The sequence below is a fragment of the Chrysemys picta genome, chromosome 8, assembly GCF_011386835.1.
Source record: "Chrysemys picta bellii isolate R12L10 chromosome 8, ASM1138683v2, whole genome shotgun sequence".
NCBI classification, from domain to species: Eukaryota; Metazoa; Chordata; order Testudines; family Emydidae; genus Chrysemys; species Chrysemys picta.
In genome coordinates this window covers 107,808,562-107,822,606 of record NC_088798.1, presented here as the reverse complement: position 1 = coordinate 107,822,606, position 14,045 = coordinate 107,808,562, and the positions used below count along the sequence as shown (strand labels likewise).

Here is a 14,045-nt window from a genome sequence, read left to right as displayed (position 1 = left end):
TGACACTTTTTTGTTGGCTAACATCCTCAATTCTAGCTGAAGGGTTTGTTGTCCGCACAAGAGCAACAGCCTTGGCTTTTGTCTACATACCATATAAACAAGAATGGTTGCCTATTGAGAAATCCTTGGCAACTGACGAGTAGGTATTATTGCATACTGTCTCCCCATCCCTTTGTCTCACTGTGTCCTTCAGTCGAAAGCCCACTTGTCTCTTTTCTGTGTTAGCAAAAGGTCTGCATCTGAATCCTGACTGGAACTTCTGAGCGCTGCTATCACTATAACTCTTAGATATTCTTGATGAGGAACAGGGGGCAGAGGAAAGGACACAGGAAAGAAGGAGGTGAGGCGATGTGCTTGTCTTGCCTTCACTTCCCTTTACGCACTACTCCTGTACCCTTTTCCCACTGCCGAGGTTCTTGTTCTCTGCTTCAGGCTACCCCTGCTGCAACCATGGCCAGCGCTCCTAAGTGCATCTGGCTCCTGCCAATCTCTGACAATTATTGTTAATTACGGTAGCACCTAGGAACTCCAATCAAGGCTCCCACAGGTGCTGTACAGACAGGTAACAAAGTCCCTGCCCCAGTCTAGGTGTTGGATGGGATGTGACAAATGGACAAAACAGACAAATGGGGTGAAGGAAGATGGGAGGAGGAGGTTGCAAAATGAACAGCATTTAGCAAATGAACAGAAGTCTTCGCTTGGCACGTACCTCACTAAACAACTGTAATGAAGGAGAGTAGGAACTACAACAGCTGGTAAGCAAACAGCATGGGAAAGGACATGAACCAGTCCCTCTCTGTGTCCTGTAGGCGTCAGTGTAGGACTCTGTAGTTTTCTTGGTATTTATCCATGTGTGATTGTGTGCTAGTGTCTGAATTTGGCCCTGTGGGTGAGTGGATATCTCAAAATGGAACAGTGGGGTTTAGTTTGGCTCCTGGCCCAAAATGAATTTCCATTTGGTCTTAGAATAGCCTTGGAAACATGGAGCGTGTTGCAGTGCTTTTTGTCTCTAGAATATTGGTTGGATCCAAGCAGCGTCGAGAGAAGCCAAAGGGAGAGGAAGGGGAAATTAATTCAGTTGTGTAATTTGAAAAGGACGCCAAGTCAGTTAACTGAGCCAGCCGAATGCTGTGCGTGCCAGGGGCTTGCTCTGAAAAGGACGCGTTTGCATCAGGGTTTGGCACCATAAGAAAAGGACCGTGTTCTCACTTCCTCTGCCCCCCTCCCCATTACAATAACTGCTGCATCAAGAAGCAGAGCCAAATATATTCTTCAAACAACATCTGGCACAAAGCGCCTCTCCCAGTGAAATGCCAATAAGCCCCCTGCCTGTCTTTGGTTAACCGAAGAGATGAGAAAGCAGAAGCGAGGACATTTTCTGCAGACATGACAAAGGGTCAGGTAGATACTGTACTCTAAGGGGATTCCCTGCCATTCCAGTAACGGAGCACATCTTAACCATCTTTGGCTATGCTACAAGAGGGCAAGGAGTGATGCCCTGCCTGCCAACAGGAGAGGGAGAGTGTGCAGAAGTGGCAGAACAGGACAAATCAAGAATACTCTCGAAAGTCACTGCTTCCACCATCTGCCTCACACGTGCTGGTGCTAGCCAGGAGATAAATACAGTTATCCTGCAGCGCTGGTGGTCTTACCTGCCCTTGGCCCACTGAGCCATCTCTCACAGACTAATTCTAACATTCCAAACCTCTGAGCAGCTACAAAAACGTGGCATTTTTTTTAAAAACACCAGCCATAAAACCATTCCCCCCTTTCTCTCCCAAAGGTAGAATTTCTACTCCCTGACACAATACTCATTTGCTCACTTGTCAGTTACTTTAATCAACAAATTAACCATCCTCATCATTTTGTTTAGACCAACAGACTCCTTTCTCTGTTCCAAAACCCACTTGCCAATTGGAACTATTAGGAACTAGGTGAAAAGGGATATGTCATTTGGAAGCCAGGAATTCCCCTCTTCCTATGGGATAAGGCCCAGGTAGACTGCAAGATGCCATACCCAGAGAACTATGTATGGAAAAGTTATTGTAGGTAACTTATAGAAGTGTCTAAATTGCGTTCATTAACACTTTTCTCTTTCACCAAGGCCTGTATAGCAAGGCACGTGGTAATTAGGAGACTGGTCCATAGCCTATTGAAGTAGATGAAAAGACTGCCATTGACTTCAATGACAAAAATAGTACCAGTCCAGGCCAAGAGGTGCTGGGAGTCTGAGGGTCCTGTGGAGCAATGGAGAGAACCTGAGCTGTCCCCCCATGACAGCTGACTGATGAGACTGCGGTGTCACCTGAGCTTGTCAACGATGGTGGATTTTCCAAAGCCTAACTCTGCTTCCAGTAATGTCAGTGGGAGCTGACTTCAAAGGGAACAGAGCTGGGACAATGCTGAGCGTTTTAAACAGCCCACTCCATGTCTTGTGACGGGCCTTTGCTTTGCCGGAGTGGGTCCCACTGCTCTTGTTGCACAGCTCCCCACCGAGGGTCGGTCTGTCCTACAATTATACACCTGTGGTTGGCCCGTGTCAGCTGACTTGGGCTCACGGGGCGTGGACCGCAGAGGCTATGAAACTGCAGAGCTCAGACTCTGGGTTTAACTGCAGTGTAGGCAGACCCTCAGTGGGATACCAAAGTCTCCTGTTTTCTCCCATGAAGACACCCATTCACACTTCCTGCCAGCAGGCGCTGAAGAGGGCTTGTTGGGAACATGATGATTCCCGTGATGGGGCAGCACTGCCATCAAAGAGCAATTCACTGATGGCCCCCGCCCTGGGATGGAGACCTGTTCTCTCCAGGTGCAGCATTAGCATCCAATAGCCTCCCACCTCTCCAGCTTCCATCCCACTTCCACATTGCTTCCGGTGACCAGTGACTAACGGAGCTGGAAAGAAGCTTTTCAAGTTTACTTTTCCTTAAAAGGGGAGGGGGGCACTAGCACTGAAGCTGCAGCCTCAATCCCCATTTAATTGGACACGTCGAGAAAATCTCTTTTCTAACGTGGGTTGCCTGCCAACAAAACAGGATGATTCATTCCTTCCTGTCTGAAAGATGATGTAAGTTCCACCAAGCTTTATGCAAAGCCACGCGGTGCTGTAATAAAAGGCGTGCATCTACGAATAATACCATGGCGTTGAGCAATTAAACCATAACTCCATTTAAGGGTGAAATGCACAGCTTGGGTTAAAGAATGTCGGAGGTAAGTGTATTTTAAGACAAGACAGCTGAACATGCAAGCTGGCTTTATAGTACCATCCATTCCCTCACACAGGCCCTCTGCCTGCAGCCCCTCTGCGCTCTGTGTGCAGGTGAGTGGCAGCCTGCTCCTCCCTCGGGGTGACAGCTCATGATCAAACACGCATCATAAAGCTCTGCTGTGGCTTGAGGGCCAGCCAACAGCAGCAGAACAGGGCACGCAGCCAGGCTGCTCGCACGGTACAGGTGTTTGGGCCAGGAGGCTGGGAGCGCAGACAGATTGGGATGTGCAGAGATGGGTCTTGTTCCCACAGTCTCAGAATCCAGAAGGGAATAGCAGTCGGTCTCCCTTTGCCATGCGCCTGGCAGAGCGTGGTGGGAAAATCCCCATTCCACGTTAGGAACTGCCGAGGTGATCAGCTGTTGTTGAGTATCAGAGGGGTAGCCGTGTTAGTCTGAATCTGTAAAAAGCAACAGAGGGTCCTGTGGCACCTTTGAGACTAACAGAAGTACTGGGAGCATAAGCTTTCGTGGGTAAGAACCTCACTTCTTCAGATGCAAGCTGTTGTTGGGATCCCTGAGCACAGGCGTTAGTAGCAGGTGTAGTAGGTCATTTCCAAGTCTGCAGGCCCACTGCTTGTTGTCACGAATCCCAGTCTGAGCTTGACAGCTCGCCTTCAAGTGAAAGAATTCAGGCCTTAAGCCGCAGAAAGAAAGAAAAAATGCCACACACCCGAACCCTCTTGAAAATGAACTTCTAATGAAAACCCTTGCTAGGCAACCAAGTTCACCTCCTGCAATAGGAGAGCCCAGTCCCTCCTGGTAGGGGATGCATCATATTGAACTGATCCTGTTTCTCAGCCAAAGGGCCAAAAACTCTCCTCCAGAACACATAAATGCCCAGTCCTATGTGGTATCCACAGCACAGAAAATATGTCCTTTGTGAAGGAATGTGTCCAGATGGTTTTATCTTAATGTGACAATCCTATAGGCTGCTGTTGTTATTTATCGGGAAGGGGGTTCTCAGTACAGGAGGATAGCGGGGAACATGCCTGGCGCTTTCTCTAGCAGTGGTTGTGATGCACTCTGGATAGCACAGGAAGGTTCCTTTAATCCGAGGTGATCGCTAGCCCAGCTGAGCAGAAACTGTGATCAATGTGTCACCACTGGAGCTCCCACTATGGAAAACGGGCTGCCAGTGCCCCGCTTCTCACTGAAAAAACGATTTGCCTGTTCCCTGCTGCCCAATCTGGGCTTTGGAGTGACAGACCAGGTACCACCTCCTGACACACATAGCAAGCCTCGGAGGATAAACAGCCCCAGCTGTTAGCGCCACTTACTGGACCCAGCAATCCAGAAGCCCTTGTCCGGTTGCTGAATATATACGACCAGAAACCGTTGTGACTTACAGCATTTGGGTACAATTACTATTTAGATAATATATAGCATCACCGGCACATAGAGCATTTTGAGGGCATCTGCCAGACAGGTTAATTAACTCAGGTGAATGGGTCAGGGAATGTAACAAAGCTAAAGATTTCCACAGAACCGATCCTGATCCTGATTCAGGCGGTGCTGAGAGGAGGACAGGGGCACATTAATATACATCAACGATGCATGAGCAGAAGCGTTTACAAAGCTAAGCAGCAGTGAACAAGCAGAGAAGTGGCTGTTGGTAATTTTACATGCCTTGGGAACCCATTGCCGCAGCCTGAATACAGCTGAATTTTATAGCTGGCTAAACAGCGGAGAACGGCTTGATTTCTACTCGACACTTGGAGACAGATTTGTTAAAGGTATGTAGGCGCCTAACTCCCATAGGACTCAGGTGCCTAAATCCCTTTTACACCCTGTCTTTTATTCTGTTTCCTACTTCTGGAAAAATAAGGAAACTCCTTCCTCCTTCCCTGGGTGCCCAGGTCTAAGAACTGACTGTATCACTACTGGGATATGGTTGTCTCTGAGTTCCTCCCCACTTTCTGTCATAGAGTGGATCTCCATAGTACTTGTCCTTGATGTGTGTTGGAACACAGTCACCCGACTGAACTTTAATGCAACCCACCAATCCAAGGGTGGGCAAACTTTTTGGTCCGAGGGCCACATCGGGGTTCCGAAACTGTATGGAGGGCCGGGTAGGGAAGGCTGTGCCTCCCCAAACAGCCTGGCCCCCACCCACTATCCGCCCCCTCCCACTTCCTGCCCCCTGACTGCCCCCCTCAGAACTCCCAACCCATCCACCCCCCCTGCTCCTTGTCCCGACCGCCCCCTCCCAGGACCCCCTGCCCCTAACCGCCCCCCGGGATCCCACTCCCTATCCAACCCCCCCTGCTCCCTGTCCCCTGACCACCCCCTCTTGGGATCCTCCGCCCCCCTGCCCCCCCAGGACCTCCAACCCCCCATTCTCCCTGTCCCCTGACTGCCCTGACACCTATCCACACCCCTGCCCCCTGACAGGCCTCCCAGGACTCCCACGCCTATCCAACCCCCTCGTTCCCTGACCACTTTCCCGAACCTCCGCCCCATCCAACCGTCCCCTGCTCCCTGTCCCGCGACTGCCCCGGGGACTCTCTGCCCCTTATCCAACCCCCTGCTTCCCGCCCCCTTACCACGACACTCAGAGCAGCATGTCTGGCAGCCGCGCTGCCTGACAGGAGCTCGCAGCCCCGCTGCCCAGCACGCTGGTGGCATGGCGAGCTGAGGCTGCGAGGGGGGAGGACAGCAGGGGAGGGGCCGGGGACTAGCCTCCCCGGCCGGGAGCTCAAGGGCCAGGCAGGACGATCCCCTGGGCTGGATGTGGCCCGCGGGCCGTAGTTTGCCCACCTCTGCACCAATCCATGGAATTCTAACTGACGCACTTGGACCATGGACTTCCGCGAGGGTAGGTTGACTCTGACAAGGGACTCGTTACAGCAGCATGGTGAAGTTATACATATATTAATACATATATTTATCACAAATTATCAGGGCCTCCTTTGAGAAGCCACATCCCTGCTTGGTTATAAAACAGCAACAAAAGAATTCTGACTCAGAGACCCCCCCTCACATTCACACCCTGAGTTCTTATTTAACTACAACAAGGGAGATTAGCAAACTCATGAAGAGCTGTGGCAGGGTTAGAAACTCTCCTGCTCTAGGGCATGAGCTGACCTCTCACTTCTGGGGATCCAGGAGAAATTTCGGGAGGGGAAAGGGCAGGCAGCAGGTTAGCACATCACTGCTTACTACAGAGTTTCTTGCCCCTTCCCCAGAAACAGTTGGTACTGGCCACTGGTGGAGATGCTATCCTGGATTAGATGGGCCCTTGTTTGATCAATGGGGCTATTCCTATGCTCCTATATAAGATGATTAAACTAAACTTTCCATTGTCTCCTGTTTCTAGAACAAAGGCTATTGAGGAACAACCAAAGTATAATTTTGACATGACGGCAGGCAGGGACGGCTGTTGAACTCAGCCTTGCAGGACCCCTGGTGAGAGAGTCCCTTTGCGTTGCACCATCCCTCTGTACCCTGTGTTCCTCTTGCCAGCTTTCCCCCCTGCAGGCAGGACTGGGCTGGGCTGGCAGCATGAAGCCAGCGAAGTACCTTTTCCACCTCTGCCCCTGAAGGGAGGGCCCGAAGCCAGGTGAGAGCTCTTGCACTTTCATCTCTTGTCAGGGAATAGTTCCATCCCTGCTCTGGCAATGGCTGTTCGATGGACACAGAAGGGAAGCAGCTTGACCTTGGAAGATAAAGCTAAAATGTCAAGCAGTGGGATGACTAAGTGGAGAGCAGGGGCTGCAGACGCTTCCTGATGTAAAATAGTTCTTTACTCTCCACTTTGCCTGGTGCATTCACTCGCTGCTGACATTTGAAGGTGTGCTCACAGACTGCAGACTCATTTCCAGGGACTGAGAACTCCAGACACTGGATCAAAATGTTCCACGAGGAAAGTTCTAATTCAGAGCAAGCTCCCTTTACCCTTTAGCACTCCTGTGCTTCAGACAGGAGTCAGACACTGCCTGGAAGTGCTGGGTCCATTATGCAAGTCTTTCCTTCCCCCCTTTATCTCTGGGCTAGGCAGAATTTGATTTTTATTTTGTTATCACTTTGACAGATAACATCCATATTTATTTTTACACACGTTTTTATTTTGATCTACTGAAATTTTCACAGTTGTGGGAAATTATGCGGGAGGTCAGACACGGGGGGGGGGTGTCAGACAACAATGATTTAATGATGGTAGACATCGAGATTACAAAAGTTAAAGCTTTATAACCATTAAAACACAAGTTGTCAACACCACATGGCAAAATATACAAAGTGATTATCTTTAAATCAAACTCTAAGAAGTTCTCAAGCAGCATTTTTCTTACTTTGCCTATCTGTACATTTCAATTATTATCGATGGAAATATTCTGTTGTCCACTTGCATGTGTGTATAGCGAAATCGACATTTACCTACATTTATCGATAAATATCGAATGCTTCCAAACCTATTTATCCCCAGGGACTCCAACAGCTTACACTGTATACGTCCTACATTTGCCTTCCCCTCTTTTCCTCTAACCAGATGGGACGCAGTCATTTCTAGGCCCCTGTGGCTATGATTTTTGAAAGGAGCCTGCCTAGACCCCATTAAAATTCAATCGAAGTTGGATGCCTTTGAAAATCGCAGCCAGAGCTGCTTCCAGTCAGAGCGCAGTACCTGGAGAAAAGATCAGTTGATGCCACTGTAGCTGGGCGAAGGACAGAGTCTCAGCTAGATTTTTCTGACAGTTTAAAAGTCACCGAGATCTTAAGGTTAAAGACAAGTCACTAAGTGATAGAGTTTTAATAGGCGACACTTTGCTTTACTGGAAATAGTATTTTACATTTGCATACTGCAGCATCTCTGACCCTGAAGAATCCCCAAATACTTCCCAGAGCACCCCAGAAAGGCTGGCACCTCAGGGTGAGTGGCTGTCAGTACCTTACCTCGCTATAGTGCTGGAAGAAGGCACTGAACCAATCCCCATCCTCTTACTAAAAAGCACATTGGGAACCTCAGCATTTCATCTGAAAGTGCACTGCATGGAGCCCAATGTGTCATTCTTGGGATTTGAACCTGTGGTCCCAGGAGGGTCGCTTAGACTGCCAAGCCATCGTCCCCATGAACAATAAGAACGAATGGGTCTCAAGCATCTCAGAGTCAACACAGCACTTTGGAAGTAGAAAAAGCAAACGCCTGTATGTGCAGGCATATTTCCTTGGCCTGAATTAAAACCCTTTTCTTTTAGAATCTGGTGCGACTGCTGCTGGAATACTGTGTCCAGTTCCGGTGTCCACAATTCAAGAAGGGTGTTAATAAATCAGAGAGGGTTAAGAGAGGATTAAAAGATTAGAAAATCTGCCTTGTCATGATAGACTCAAGGAGCTCAGTTGAGTTTACTTGAGAAGGTTAAGGGGTGACTTGACCTACATGGTGTAAGTACCTCCGTAGAATCAGAATCACAGAAATGTAGGACCGGAAGGGACCTTGACAGGGACAGATTTGTTCAATGGGGAACAAATATTTAATAATGGGCTCTTCAATCTAGCAGCGAAAAGTCTAATGCAATGCTGACAATGGTCCCTTCTGGCCTTGGAATCTATGAACCTATGAATGCCATTTAGAGAACCGATAATGGGGCTGAGACAAAAGGAGGCAGGGAGCTGGCTGGCTGCAGTCGCTTTCCTGCTAATTAGCCCCCATTTAAAAAAGAGCGAGAAAACAAAACTACCATGTCTGGTTCTTTCAGCTTCATGGACAAATACTTCTCCCAGACAAAAGCTTTTAGGGACAGCACTCAGCAATTCACTGAAAGATGCTTGACTACAGTTTCCTATTGGTTGCTATGGCGAGTGATGATGCAATCAAAGAAGGGTATAATACAAGACTATGGAGTGGTGATGGATTTAATCAGCCCGCAACCAAGGGAGTTATCCAGGGATTCTGGCTGTGGAGAGGAAGGCAAGACATCACAAGCTCAGATTCATGTCTCATGACTGAACATTTATTGGCCACTGCTTAAGATAAATGCCAAGAAAGGTAAATGGCTTTTTTATGATTATGTAGCTACTCTGTTATGTGTGCATGTGTTTAGCTGTTCATGAGAGGAAAGTCGGATACAGAGCAATTGTTAAGATGAGCTGTTTCTTGAATTAAAGAAGAACATAGGAAAAGAGAAAGAAAGCAAATGAAAAGAGAGACAATCCAGATGGATAGCTTTAGTCTGGTTAGCAAAGAAGTAAATATTGCCGACAGCAGGCAGAGAAGAGCTGAACATTTCTGCTTTATAGAAATGAATTTGTAGAGAGGAATTGATCCTGCAGTGAAGTTAGGAAAGGGACTACGTGACCCACTAGAGGGGCCCTACCAAAATAATCCCTGACTGAAGCTAAACGGTAGATTTCAATAAAATTCACCTGCTGAATAAGCATGGTGGTAAAAGTCTATTTCCTGACTATATTTTATTATTTTGACTATTGTTATTATTGAATTTATTTGAATTGCAGTAGCAAGCAAGCTCTCCAATCAGGATCCCTGATTGGCACAACACATGGCATATTGGCAGACCTGGTGCTTTCTAAAGCAACAAGTTAGCGACTGAAAATGCAGTGAGTGCTTAGGCAAATCCGACAGTCACCGTGCACTCTTCCAGTGAGTGCTACGGAACTTTGATTTACAGTCCAAATGTTTATAGGAAGCTCAAGCAAGAGAAAGACTTGTGTTGAACTAACTACTCATTTAAGTTAACCAAATTTGCAATGTTCTGTACATTCCTTGGGGAGCATAAACTTCTAGCTAGACCCAGCAACGAGGTGCAGAGGTTTAATGTCTGATCTGAGCATCAGGGACAAACCCACGTCCCATTTGTTATTTCGGACAGGTGACTTTCTGGTAATGAGGTGGGATGGTCTAATGGTTCGGGTATTAGCCTGAGACTTGGGAGACTCACATTCAATTCCTTGCTTTGCTACGTACTTCGTGTATGACCTTGAGCAAGTCACTTAGCCTCTCTCTGACTCAGTTTCCCCATCTGTAGAATGGGGACAATAGCACTGTCTTACTTTACAGGGCTATTGGGAAGGCAAATATATTGACGACTGTGCGGTGATAGGTACTATATAGTTATCTAAGACAAAGGTGAGAGTGCTATTGGCAGAACTGTATTGATACGTGCAAATGCTGAATTGATCAGTTCTATTCTAGTGTACCAGACGGCTGGAAATAACCATTGCCACCGAACTGTGGAGTCCCACCGATAATACTGGGACTGACGGAAAGCTATTGAATTTTTGACGTTTCTATGAAAAGTTTTGCCTTTTTTTCCCCCACAAAACTTTTCCCCCCTGTTTTCTTGGCCAGCAAATTTTTAAAATACAAAATGTCAATAAAAAAAACTTCCCAGAAAGCTTTGAACGTTTTTCACAAACGTGTCTCTGCATTTTCCACCCAGCTTTAGCTATTACGAATTCCCTTTACTTCTGAAGACCATATGGGCCCGATCGAAAGGGCCTCGGGGTCAGTGGAAAGAGCCGAGCTGATTTCAGTAGCCTTGGCTCAGGCCCAGGATATTAAGCATTTCCTTGCTTCTGCTTTCAGAGCCGCCATGAACATTGAAGTCCGCAACGTCTCTGACACAAGAGCCACCATCTCCTGGTCCACAAACAACCCCTGCCCCGAGAATTATTACCACGTCATGTACCGTCCCAACTGGAACAGCGTCTTCGCAGGCTACTTGCGCCAGAACTTCCACCGCGAGGAGAGGGTCCCCCACTCCCTTAGCTCCCTGGTCCTCCACAGACTCACTCCCTCCACCGTCTACATCCTGTGCGTCACATGTAAAAACTCCTACCCCTCCAGCAACCACTGCACAACGTTTCACACCCTCGACCAGCACCCGCTGGCCTTGCGCGGCTTGAAGCAGGAATCTGCCACCTCCATGTGGATGGTTAGTAGCCTATTGCTTCTCTGCTTTACGGCCTTCTTGGTCTATGGCTGCTTGCAGTTCTGGTCCTCCAGGTGCCACACAGTGTCAAGGCTGGGGCAGTACAGTGCCAACCCAGAGAGGGAAGCGGGTGAACAGACAAGCTCACCTGAGGGGACTCTGAGCACCAGAATGAAGGAGGAGCTGTTGGAGGTCCCCATGACGGCTGTCCTAATGAGGAGTTCCAGTTTCACGACAGAGAGCCCGTATAGGTCCCCCCACTGCTTCTTTCCAACCCAAAGCAGTGATGACAAAAGGGCCATCTTACCTCAGCACGGGTTCAAATGAAAGGGAAATAAAAGTTGCTCCCAGCATGCGGAAAGCCTAGCAATTTGTTTTTCATTTCAGTGGGGCTGCTCTCACGCTGCAAATGTTGACCTGACATGCATCGGTGTTCTTACTACATTGCCTTGGGGTGGAAAAATGGCAGCCACGGGTGACAATTTTTGCCAAATTAGAGAAAAAAAATCGGTTCCATTCTATACTTGACAGTAAATTTAAGAAATCAGTAAAAAACAAGCCCCTAAGAAATTAAGGCCACATTCAACTCTCAATAAACTTCCCTTCAGTGGAGTGACGCCCGATTTACACCCGCGTAGCAGATGTGATATGTATTTGGAGAGGTACAGAGTGGAATAAAGACACTGGAGTTAACTTGTTTAGAAACAGCCCTTTCTGCCTAGTTGAAGAGCATTAACATTTGAGCAGACTGGCTACACAACAGGACAGTCAGTGATCTGCACATTGAGACCGAGTCACACAACGGGCTCTCGGGGCTCTATCACATTGAAAACACACCATTCCTGACACAGGTTGGAGGCTCACAGTCCGCTTCCAGCTGGGTAGCTATCCACGTCCCCAAATCACCACCACAACTGGCACCCCTTGATAGCAGGCACTCCCTGCAGAAAGGGACTTGGAGATGGAACTAAACTGTAGGCCTGATCCTGCTTGCTTTGAGGTCAAAGGTAAAACTTCCCTAGACTTTAGTGGGAGACAGCACAAGTCCTGGGACTGTTCCAGTTACACCCTGCAGTGCAGCTGCCTGTGTTGTACTTAGTCACTGGGGACCAAATCCTGAGAAGGCCTGAGTACCTGCAAGTCTCATAGACTTTGCTGGCTCTACATTCACCTCACAGGGTTTGGCCCTGCTTAGGGGACTTCAGTCTTCAGGGAACTGTGGAAGCAGAGAAAGAACTTTTCTCCGACAGAACCTTTCACCTACAGAATTGCTTAAGGGGAAAACCAATCAGCCATTTTGGGTGGGGTTATGGGTAGCTTGGGGCTCTAGGAATGGAATATTGAGTTGTCTACTTCTAGGTCACTAGACAAGCCTGCCATGCCCCTGCACGTGCTGTATCTGTGCTGTGCAGTCATCTCACAGGGCCTTCAGTCACCTTTCCCTGGTAATAAAACTCACTCAAGCCCACTACCATTACCTCCCAGCCCCCCCCCCACCCAGTTCTATGTAAACAAGGCTGCCATATACATCTGATTGACAGATTGCCTGACATTGACGACAAGCAATATATATATATACATACACACCACCATTCCAATCATTCACCTTTCAAACTACAGGGATCCCAGTGCTGTTGTGGTACCGTATAACTGGGTGGGAGGGGAGCCTCTCGCTAAGTCTCACCAATCCATTCTAATCTCTGCATCTCTAGACAGGGGCTGTGCAGTGGCTCTGTCCGTGTGTTGGTCACCAACACCGGGCTGTGAACTGTTGGCAGCTTTTCGGTCTCAGCAAAGCCAAGCCGACTTGTGTGTTTCTGCCGTTCCGCTAATGAGCCTTTCCTGGCATTTCCCACCCCGTGACTGATTTCTGTGTACAACCTGCTTTTCTCCTTGTTCATCCTCCCTAAATAAAGTCCTTCTTCCTGGTTGATGTGGCTCGTTACTGACCTTTGATCCGTAGAGGTAATACGGCTGGACGTTGGCTGGCTTGTCTCTCTGTGGTTCCTGGGTGAATGGAATCGCTGTCCGTACAAACCTGTGGGGAGTGTGGGGAGGAAAAGACGGGGCCTGTTAATTGCATATCAGTCCAGCCACACTGTTTGTTACATGCAAACCCTGAATTGTTCTTTCAAAGCTTAGCAGAGCTGAGAGGTTAAAGCTTATCTCTAAAATGCAATGGTGCATCACATGGGAAATGAAAACACTACTGCCCTGGTGCCGAGTGGAAACCTGCTGTTGTCAGCATGAATCGTGTGCATTTTGTGTGGCGGGTGTGGGGGCGGTGAGTTACGTCCAGTTTTGAAACAGAGCCTCCAGATGCCCTTGCTTGTTATTTTTTCTTACCGGTTGGTGGAGCCATTGTAGCAGTAGTTGGGTAGAAAGTCAAAATTTAGCTCCCAGAAGACGTGCAGGGTGATGCGTCCATAAGGCGCAGAGACGTTGTGATTGGCCTCTCGGAACATGGCATCAAAACTGTCCAAAGTCATGTGCTTACACAGCAGCCGGTGTGTCAGACGATTTATCTCCAAGAGCCACTCCAGCTCCTGCACCAGACAAAGCAACAGCAGCAGATTTTATGTGTTATCAAGATCATAATAGAAGTCTTATTCAATCAGCATGGAGATGATTATGCACACACACACACACACACGGTCTTCCAGGTGAGGATGTATCAAATATTAAAGACATTGGTTGAACTCAAAAGGCCAAGGGCATTTGCACTTGTACTCCAGGGGTCCCATTCTACCATTTCCCTTCCTACAGGTGGTGAAAAGCCGTTGTTCCCCACGGAGCATATCCTTGCTAGAATAACACCTTTCACATCAGAATCCCTGATATGTGGAAACGGATAATTATACACTCCTCGACTCTGATAGCCCTGCAATGT

The 14,045-nt window shown here is 48.2% G+C and overlaps 2 protein-coding genes across 4 annotated transcripts in view; one reads left to right on the top strand and one right to left on the bottom strand.

The window, feature by feature from the left end:
- The window catches only part of CYFIP2 (cytoplasmic FMR1 interacting protein 2), an 80,363-nt gene that overhangs the window by 23,919 nt on the left and 42,399 nt on the right, over window positions 1–14,045 (bottom strand). For all 3 annotated transcript variants that reach the window (XM_024106804.3, XM_024106806.3, XM_024106805.3), the window contains exons 22-23: window positions 13,502–13,701; window positions 13,106–13,193 (exon numbers count right to left, since the gene is read on the bottom strand). In XM_024106804.3, coding sequence (XP_023962572.1) covers window positions 13,106–13,193; window positions 13,502–13,701 — 288 coding nt within the window. The remainder of the gene's footprint in view (window positions 1–13,105; window positions 13,194–13,501; window positions 13,702–14,045) is intronic.
- FNDC9 (fibronectin type III domain containing 9) lies at window positions 9,130–13,086 on the top strand. Its single transcript, XM_008170082.4, has 2 exons — window positions 9,130–9,252; window positions 10,810–13,086. Exon 2 carries the CDS (start codon window positions 10,817–10,819, stop codon window positions 11,480–11,482), a length of 666 nt encoding a protein of 221 aa, XP_008168304.1. The 5' UTR covers window positions 9,130–9,252; window positions 10,810–10,816; the 3' UTR covers window positions 11,483–13,086.